This window comes from Lolium rigidum, chromosome 3, assembly GCF_022539505.1.
Source record: "Lolium rigidum isolate FL_2022 chromosome 3, APGP_CSIRO_Lrig_0.1, whole genome shotgun sequence".
Classification (NCBI taxonomy): Eukaryota; Viridiplantae; Streptophyta; class Magnoliopsida; order Poales; family Poaceae; genus Lolium; species Lolium rigidum.
The window spans coordinates 2,943,504-2,953,368 of record NC_061510.1 but is presented as its reverse complement, the minus strand read 5'-3'; the positions used below and the strand labels follow the sequence as shown (position 1 = coordinate 2,953,368).

At 45.8% G+C, this 9,865-nt stretch overlaps 1 protein-coding gene across 1 annotated transcript; it reads left to right on the top strand.

Moving 5' to 3' along the window:
* Window positions 1-2,523: 2,523 nt before the first annotated feature.
* LOC124704653 lies at window positions 2,524-7,253 on the top strand. Its single transcript, XM_047236923.1, has 5 exons — window positions 2,524-2,803; window positions 3,288-5,035; window positions 5,749-5,898; window positions 5,984-6,146; window positions 6,250-7,253. Exons 1-5 carry the CDS (start codon window positions 2,548-2,550, stop codon window positions 7,251-7,253), a joined length of 3,321 nt encoding a protein of 1,106 aa, XP_047092879.1. The 5' UTR covers window positions 2,524-2,547.
* The last annotated feature ends 2,612 nt before the right edge of the window (window positions 7,254-9,865 follow it).

Sequence of the window (9,865 nt, the reverse complement as noted above, 5' to 3'; positions counted from 1 at the left end):
GTGGACCCGGAGGAAAAGTCTAGATATTTTTGAAAATCGTATTTTAAGTTTAGAAAATTCCAAAAAATATATTTACGCGTAGGTATTGGATGCAACTGTATGTACACGAAATTTAGAGCATAGGTATATGTATTTATGGCCTGTATAAAACCACAAAAAATGGAGTTGAGGAGTCCTTGGTGAATTTCCACGAGCCCGGAGCAATGAGTCCTTCTAGTTGGAAGGCCTTGAGCTTGAAGTCGGTGATGTCACAGGGCCACCACTAGCCTTTTTCTTCTTCTCGGTTCCGGGCCTTTGAAGCCATCTTCATTTCCGCCTCTTGAACTTTGGTTGCCATTCGAGCTTGCCCTTCTAACTGCTCGCGCAGTTCTGCTTCAGTCGGAATTCTTCCGAGAAGGTTGCTGGAAGATGCGAAGTAAGGTTGAGCTAATCGCGTGTCGGAAATATTTGGTGGCAGAAATGCTAAAGGCTCGATAAATATGGGCTCTGACGGATTGGGTGGAGGGATACTCGGAGAGCTATCAGTATATTTTGGGGAGTTTTCCGACATACTTCCGGCTGCAAGTGTAACAGTAAAAGCTTAAGTAACCGGATCCTACTGCACTCTTTCTCTCTCAAGTCCGGCGAACTTACCGACAATGGCGTGGCGGTTCCCCATGTTGCTGATGATGGTGGAGGACTTGGTCTTGAGGCGTTGGCGTCCGACGCAACCACGAATCGGTGGTGGAGAAGAAATCCCGGTCAAACGTGACGAGCTCAGGTGAGAAATGACCTTGCAGGGGCGGCGCACGGAGCTTTTCCGGGAAGACCTTGTCGGCGATGAGATCTGTCGGCCGACGCTGGCGCGAGGAAGAAGATGAAGTGGTGATGGAGGTGAAAAAATGAGAATGACCACCCGGGTGGGTATTTATAGACCCCGCACGGAGATGCGTGTCCTGGATCCTACGGTGGGAACTGAGCGGTTGCGCCGTTGGATATCCGCCATGTGTCCTAGGTCAAATGCAGTGAAACTGAAGCGGCAGTGACCTAACTGCATGGATCCGATTTACTTGGTGAAGATTCATTGTTCCAAAAACTTTGCGCGGGAAAAGAGGAAGTTGTGCGCTGCATGGGGCGAAGATTCCGCTAAGTTACCTTTACAGAAGAACGAATGATTTCCCGTTGATTGAGGTCGGAAACGATGAATTTTTGGAAGCTCTTCGAGATTCTCTCCGGATCCAGACAAGAAGCTAGGTGGAGAAATGGTGAATCTTGAAAAACTTCGTGGGCTGCTGTTGTGGGTATACTTCATGGGTATTGCCAACGGCGTGGCCTAGATCTGGCAAGTCTGGGTGGCCCACGGATGGTGGTGGTGGTTTATGGCCCACCGAGCGGCCCTGTTGCTGTTGATAGAAGATGGAAGAAGTCCAGCCCAGCAACAGGAGGCGGATCCATACTGACCTATGCCAGGAGTCGGATCCATGGAGGCCCATGAAGTGTCCGGATTCATGACGGCAAGTTAGATCTAGGTGGGTTCTTGACATGCACGGCAATGTATATTTCGTAGTTAGACATCTTGTATTTCAGCTAGGACTCTCCGTAGAAACCCTAGATCATGGCGCCTTTATAAGACGGATCCTGGAAGCCCTAGAGGCACAACCACAACTCATTGTAACAACGCGAAAGCGCCTAGATAATTTCAGACAAGCAGCAGTAGACCCTGTCCTCGAGCAGGTGTTCCGAAGCTGGGTAAATCACGTACCACCATCCCGAAAGCTCTCCGCCCTATGGTCCCTACTTCTTCCCCCTCCGTGAGGATCCCTCCTCCGGGGTACCGTCGAATATGCAACGACAATACCCCTGTAGCATCTGCCATGTTAACCCCAAGTATGACCTCTCATATATTACAGGTTGCACATGTTGTTTTTTCTGGTTGCGACAACATTTAGCTACAAGCCTATGACACCAATAACTTATGACGATACATAAGACATCTAGAATTCAGAGAAACTATAACAGGAAATTCAGACATGATTGTGTTAATGGTCCCAATGCACAATCCAATCTAAACCAACTATTATTCGTAATAATAACATGAAAATATCAAGATTTAAGATGTAGGCTGTACTTTTTGGGATATGATAAATGTATGTGCATTTGCTTGATTATATTACGATATTTTAAGGTTTTGATTCATTTTTTCAAAAAATTACTCCCTCTATTCCACTTATCGCAGATTTATCTATATACACATGTATCTAGAGTATATAGAAACATTCTAATCTAGACAAATATGTGACATCTAATCTAGGATGGAGGGAGTACAATTCTTCATTGTTTGTTTCATGAATATTTTTGCATTTACTTTGATTATTATATTATATTACTATGACTTTTTACAGTTTTGATTCTTCATTCTTGATTTTTTTCGAAGATCTTCGCAGGCCCGTAAGGCCCAACTCCTCTCAGCTAACATGGCTTCGTCTGCCACAACGACCCGATCCAAACCCACAGTCACTTTCGCCGACGCAATACGCACTCCACATTCGGCCACAACCCACCTTCGAGATGATGCCCTACTCCGGCGATCGCCGGCTCTCCCCGCCCCCGCAGCCGCACGCAACCCTCTCCTACCTCTCCCCCTCCGCCACGCCCTTCACCGTCACCCGTCCCCGCGACGCCATCCCCGATCCCATCCCCAACGCCCCTGCTAACCCTAGCCCTTACCCCGAGCTCCCCACCGCGCCGTCGCTCTACGACTCCTGGGTCGAGCCTCCCGCGAGCTACATGGATCTGGAGGCCGGCGCGACCCCGGGGTTCAGAGGTGAGCTGATTTCGTCTCTCGTAACAAGGGTCGCTGAATTATGCCGCCTGATTAATTAGTTTTCATGATGTGGCGATAGTTGGCTAGAATGCATCTTAGGTTATACCGGGTGTTTAATTCAGCTGAGACATGAACAGGGGGTTCCCCGAGGGGTGTGTGTGGGCATACTACCTGGGATTATGTGATGCGATCATGAGTACTGATGGAGTAATTATGGATCGTAGATCGGAAATTATATTTGCAGATTGAGTTAGTGTTCGAACATTTGCAGAGGAAACGATAAGTTGTGTTTTCGCATGTATAGGTAAGCCAGTCACGAGCCATGATATTAACTTGATGCATACGCGTGTTGTCTGGTAATTTTAGTGTCATGGCTGATTTCTTCGAGGACAAAACAAAATGTTGCACTATTCTAATTGTATACTGTCGTCAAGCGTTGATTCAACTTGCACTGTGACCTGACGACACCAAACAAATTACGCAGGTTTTGCCAATTCCGACGGGTTCCTGGTTTCTGGGAATGCACAAAACAACATGTACGCTGGGAATCATCTTGGTGCCTCCATGCAGCCACTCCCCTTCGCAACAGGCAGCTTGGAGTGGATGGAAGAGAAATATCCTGGAATTTACCAAAGAACATCAAAGGCCCCCTCGAGTGATTTTGGATCAGCAGCTGTTCCGCAGCCTTCTGTGTTTCCTAATATGTTTGGCAGCTTAGATATGGAACCCATTTCTACACCTCAGCCTGTGAATCAGTACTCACCGTATTCTGCTTATGGTAACTACACGTCTCATCTTCCATCATGCTCAACATATCCATTGAGTTACGACCTGTCCATGCCATCCGTCGCTGCCTCACCTGAAGTAGGTGCGGCAACAAAGCCATTGTCGCCCACAACAGATGGCCATGTATTGGAGAACACATTTCATGCGCCATATGCGAACCCTTGCAGATTAAATCTTGACTATTTTGATACCATACAGAATGAGCAGAAAGATCACTTTGGATATGAGACTTCTTACTGCGACCGGAGTAGCTCTGGTAATGGTAAGCGAATAATGGGAAGCCATCCATCCAGTAGATGTGGAGTTGGTGAGAATCATCTTCTGGGTGAGAGTTCAGAATCTGGGAGACCTGTTCAGCCTGAAACCTATCAACTTAGTAGACACGGAGTTGGAGAGAACTATCTTTTGGGTGAGAGTTCTGAAACCAGGAGACCTTTGCAGCCTTCATCAGAAGCGAAATCTGGTTTGAATAACTTACAAGCATCATGTTCCAAAGTCTCTCCGTCCGAATACTCATTTCCTCAGCCTCGTGAACTTTTCATCGAGTCACCTGAGGTAAATAACCCAGTTGTTGATTCTCCATGTTGGAAAGGGACACCCACTGCACATGAGCCAGCATTTGGTGTTGTGAATGATGAAGCTTCTTATTTTGCTAGTGGCTCAGTTGACCCGCCTGATTTGCACCAAGGCAGGAAGCTTTCTGAATTTAGTGCTAATAATTCTGTGGTACTTCCCAAGTGTCATGATACATCAAATCCCGAGAATGATCTGTCCGTACCTGATTACCTATATTACCTTTCAGCGTTCAGCCTGCCCTCAGGGTGTAGTAAGTCTGAAGGTCATGATGATAAACAACCATCCAATGTTGGAGATGTCAGTGGTATGGAAAAGTCTAACCACAGTCATTTATCTGTTGACCAGGGCCACGTGACCTGGTGTAAGACAGGAGGCGATTCTGGAAATTTGGTAACACCAGGTCAACAGGGAAATGTTTTTCTTGCAGAAAACACAATTGAACCCATGTTAGGCAGAAATGGTGGCAGTCATCTTGTGAGTACAAGTGAAGAATCTGGCAAAGTTTCAAACAATGTTAGTGCAGCTCCAATTGCACAGGTTAGGAGTTTGACAAAAGAAAGTCTGCAAGAAATTACTCGTGCCCATAAAGCTGCGTCAACATGGGCAAATCTGCACTCAAAAATGCCTATGAACAAAGGTCTGGAGCATTTAACCCATTGCAGCACAGGTGTTGAGGAGACGGTGAAGATATCTTCAGACAAAGTCACCTGCAGATCGAAGAGTCAAGAAGAATTAATCAAGTCAATTTATAATTTCTCAGTAATGCTTCTGTCTTCGTGCGATGGTGGTTATCAGTTAAAGGAATCTGAACATGCACTTGTTCAGTCTGTGATACAAAATCTCAGTTCTCTGAAATCCATGATAAGCAAGGTATGGTTGTATGATACAATACATGTCAGTTGCCACAATTTGATTAGATTATGTTTTCATGAATACATTATAAAGTCACTTTTGATGGCTTGTACTACAGTCATTGATCTTGTGATCGAAGAAATAGAAGATGCACATTAAAACCTGAAAAGGGCACAAGTTCTGTCTCTCGTTATTAAGTGCTATGTGTGATATGAATGCTTATTGTTTTACTTTGACTGGTTGCATGTTTTTACTGCCTCAGATAGTGTTCCATACTCTAGTTTGCATCTACAGATCTAAGAATGACAAAGTTTATATGTTTGGTAGTGATATGTTCTTTGCTTCATGATAATTGAGGTCTTATCGACCATGGGTAGAACCATTTCATTCTTCGTGCTTTCCTTCTAGCAGTGTTAATAGCCACTGGTACAACATCCTCTGTCAAGCTAAACATGGTTTGGACCTGGTATTAACACCGTGATCCTTTTGCTATCTGTACAAACCTAATGCCTACTTATATGCTACCTCCGTCCATAAAAGGATGTCGCAAGTTTGTCTAAATTTGGATCTATCTAATAATTTGGCAAGTATTCACTTTTGGATCTACTCGAAATTTCTTATTCAGTAAACAAAATACGAGTAGTAAATTTAGTTTTGTTTCTAGTCAATTATCGGAATATCAGTCAAATTCTCAGTTTAGTCATTTTGGTTTGTCTATTTTCTCGTGCAAGGCTTCATTTAAATCTGATGATGTTACTAGCAACTGCTGCCAAATGAAGTCAGAAAAAATAAAGTGTAATAGAAAGAATCATCAGCCTGAGAAGCTTGCTGGCTTTGATTGGGAGAACATTGGCACAGATTTCAAAACAGTTATTTTGCAGGTAGTGATTTATTACTTGATAATATTTGGTATCTGCTATATTCTTGAGCATTTAACTTATGCTATCGCTATCTTCTTGCTGGCAGGACCTTGCTAAGCTTCCAGAGGAGAACCTGGATGGTGATACCAAAGATGCACAAATATACAAGAATCTTTGGATCGAAGCGGAAGCTTCTACATGTAAACTCAAGTATGAACTGCAACTTGCCCGCATGAAACTTGCAACGAAAAACCACAGTCAGCAAACAGGTCAGTACCTGTGTTTGTGTGTTTGCAGCAAGAGACCACACACCCGAATTTATCCGGGTACTTCTGAACAGTCCCTTACTCCTGTATTTAAATAATCTTGCAGCTACAACACCTACTGATTCATTAGGAGAAGCGAAAGCCTCTAACTTGTGCAAACCTGAGAACTCATTATGTACTGGAGAGAGTGATGATTCTAGCAAACAACAAAACCCTGTGAAAGAAAGCCATATCCATAACGCGACGTTACTACCTCAGAGAGGTGTTGCTGATGTCTTTGCTCGACTGAAAGTTCTGAAGCTCCGTGATGAGAGTATAAATTGCTTCCATGAGGCCAATAGTGAGCTGCAGACCGAGAGAAGCAAGTATAACAGGACAGACGCTGTTGATGACACTGTTTTTGATAATGATGTCGACGCTAGGATAAACTCTTTTGTGGAGGACATCATCAAAGAGCGTCCGGAATCAAGTAGCAGTGAAGGCGACGAGGCCGATGGTGCTACTACTGCTGCACTTAATGTTTTTCTGAGCTGTAATAACAACACAAGCTCATTGGACAAGGACACCAACATTGAGCAGCCAGAATCTAGTGAAAGCAAAACTCATGGTGCCTTCATGGCTAAGCTTAAAGATTTGTTGTCCTGCAGTGACGATCTAAGCTCGTCAAGTGAGGTTAATGCTTGTCAGATCCAAACAGCGAGCGAACATGAATCTAGTCAATTTGGTCAGCTTGAAGATGGTGTCATGGCCAGATTGCAAGTACTGAAAAGACGTATAGATAACACTAGCAGCATGGAGGGACAGGAGGTAGTATATGATTCCGATGATTGGGTGGGCCACTTCGAAAGGAAACCATTTGGTTGTGGAGCGCATGATGAGCTAATTGAGAAGACTTGTATGTTTGATGATGCTGAGTTCAGAGCTTTATCTGATGAAGCAGATAGCAAAACTACAACCCAATACGTCGGTTCATTGCTTGAAGAGTGTCATGTTCCCTCAGCACCAGCCGAGCCTGCAACTGTTCATTTGCATGACGAGCAGTTAAGCCACTCGCCATCAGCATGGGAGCATGTGCTGAAGGAGGACTTTTCCTCCCAGGGAAGCCTTTGAAGTGAAAGGCGTCTGCCTGTCCCTTGGTTTAATTCGAAAATCTTGTATGTGCTGTATATATGTTTTTAACTGAATAGAATGCAAACTGGGAAATGTGACATAAGCTGCACGATCAACCATTGTAGATCGATGGTGTCCAAAACTCAAACTTTATGTGTAAGAAAATAATCTCAACTGATGGCTCGTACTGAGCTTTATGTATATATATGTTGCCTGCCCCATCTTCTGGTTGTATGCTTGAAAGGAACATGCACAATGCTAAACACTTGTATTACCATAATATGAGATCCTTAATACTTGTATGTGTTCCACGGGTGTATGCATTGATTCTGGATTATCTTGTGGATTCTCCACATGTTCATTTGCATAGTTGGCTGTGAAGATATTTCTGAGCCCCATTCATGTGCTACATGATGCAGCTTGCTGTATTGATCACCTGTGAACATCTATACACTTTTTTCCTTCTCTTTCTGCACCTAGCTAGCCATACAGCATGCATGTTGCACTCCGTGATGTTCAGAAACCTGCAACTTGGCCGGCCAGCCGTCACCTGTGCTGGCTACAGGGCTAGCTGACTTTGTTTACCTACATATCTTGGCTATCCCCTCTCCGTAGCTTGCGGCAGTCTCAGATCCAGAGCATGCATGCGCCATATTGATTGTGAAACATGCCAAATGACCTCCAAAGCTCATATCAAGATTCAGGGCAGGGCCAAAACGCTCCAGGTTGCAAACCTGGCGTTTAGCCATGATTTATCATCAATCGAGAGCGCGTTGAACTGCACACCTGGCGTTTGGCCATGATTTACTTTTACCGGTAAACTTGTACTGCTACACCAAGTTTTTCTTGGGTATGTTGACATTGGGACCGGAGGGAGAGACGACGACGGCCCTACCTGCTGCTACAGCGGTTAATTACGGCGAGGCTGGCAGCCCGTGTCGCATGCAGCGCAACAGGTCGATTCGGAGTTATGTGGGTGCGCTGTGGGCAACAGGGGAATAGGACGGGCCTATTGCGCAGCCAGCCCATGCACGGCTAATCTGAGATCTCGTGGAAGCGAAGCTGCAGCAGACGCCAATGAATTCATGGATCGATTGGTCCTAAAGCTGCGTGTGCCTGGCCGCCATAGCTGGTGATCCCCCTAGCAGACAGTTTACGCTGCACTGTACTAGTATTGTACCGTGTACCGAGTGGCTTTTCATTTTTTTGGCTGTGCCTCACTGTGATACACAACCAGCACGGAAGTTCGATCAGATTGTCAAGATTGTGCCTTAACCTGACCCGTTGCGACAATCGCACACAACAAACTAAAAGAAAAGCGGACAGCTCCCGTTGCGTCCCTCCCACCTAGCGACCGAGGGGGTGAAACCCTAAGCTCCGCCGCCGCTGCTTACCTCTTTCGCCACCCTCCTCGTCACTCCCTGAGGTGTCCGCCGGGCTTGGCTCGAGTCGCCGGTGGATGGGGTGGCGGGGATCTAGGCCCTTGGCTCCCCGCGCGGCGTATAGGTGGAGGAACGTCGCGCTGGGCTTGCCACGGCCGATGCGGCCGTTCGGCGGCTCCTCCGTTTGGCCCTGGCTTGGCGGTGGGTAAGAGAGGCTTCTGCCGGCGGCTTCCTAGTGGGGGCTCGGGATCTCAGGGGCGGCGAGTCTTGTCTGGTGGCAGGGTGTAGTGACCCTGCATACCACTGCATGTTGTAGTATGCTGGCCGTGGATATAACATGTGCGAAGTACCAATCCGCAAATATCACATCCCTCATAGTGGTACAACAGAAACATAGTTGGTCCAAACTTACTCACTTAATATTATTACAAGCCAAAAGTGTACATCATAAGGGAGCTCCTCTTGAGTCCGCAGAGGATAACTCGGAAGTTCCAGTCGAACTCCACTAAGCCTACGCATTATGGGTAGGACTAGACTAAGAACCATGACTACTCGAGCAACTTATTCTATATTGTTCGGTGCTGCCCGACTACTATTACAGGACCCTACTAGTTTATGCCTCCTCCTCAGTCTCGTTGGTGCCGAACTCGATCAGGTAGTCCACTCCTTCGACTCCTCTAGAGAGATCTGGCTCCTCGTAGTAGACGTCATCTACGTAGTTTGCCTCCTCGGGGTTCCCCTCAATGCTGTTCTGGCAATCTAAGCATGAGATTTAAAGAGGAATGAGTACGAGCGTACTCAACAAGTTCATTATAGGAAAGAGGTATTTTATGCACTAGCTACGACCATGAACTAGAAAGTCTAATGCCATGCAAGTTTTTGTAAACATTTCTTCAAAAGGTTGCTTTTTATTCTAAAGAGATATGTCCGCCAGTCTTCACCGGTTGATAGAACTTCATGGAGTTCCTTTCCAGCCGCGTTCGCAGTTCCAAATCCCGAAACAGGGAGTGACAGATCACGATTTGATACACTCTGTAGAGGTGTGTTACTTTACGCATAAGAGAACTTAACCTTGTTACCAACCGAGTCTAGTTCTCATTCACACTTCCTTGGTGTGAGGCCAGGTATAAGTCATAGGCAATCACTGGGCCTTCCCGCGACCCCGCATACCCACCATTTTGTAATCCACTGGCCTCGATTGACTCATATGATCAATTCCTGTGCCAGCCT

Excerpts from the sequence above, each read along its gene's own strand:
- LOC124704653 (XM_047236923.1), top strand. The coding sequence starts at position 2,548 with ATGATGCCCTACTCCGGCGATCGCCGGCTCTCCCCGCCCCCGCAGCCG. Across the intron at positions 2,804-3,287 it reads CGCGACCCCGGGGTTCAGAG|GTTTTGCCAATTCCGACGGG; the intron begins GTGAGCTGATTT and ends CAAATTACGCAG. Across the intron at positions 5,899-5,983 it reads TCAAAACAGTTATTTTGCAG|GACCTTGCTAAGCTTCCAGA; the intron begins GTAGTGATTTAT and ends TCTTGCTGGCAG.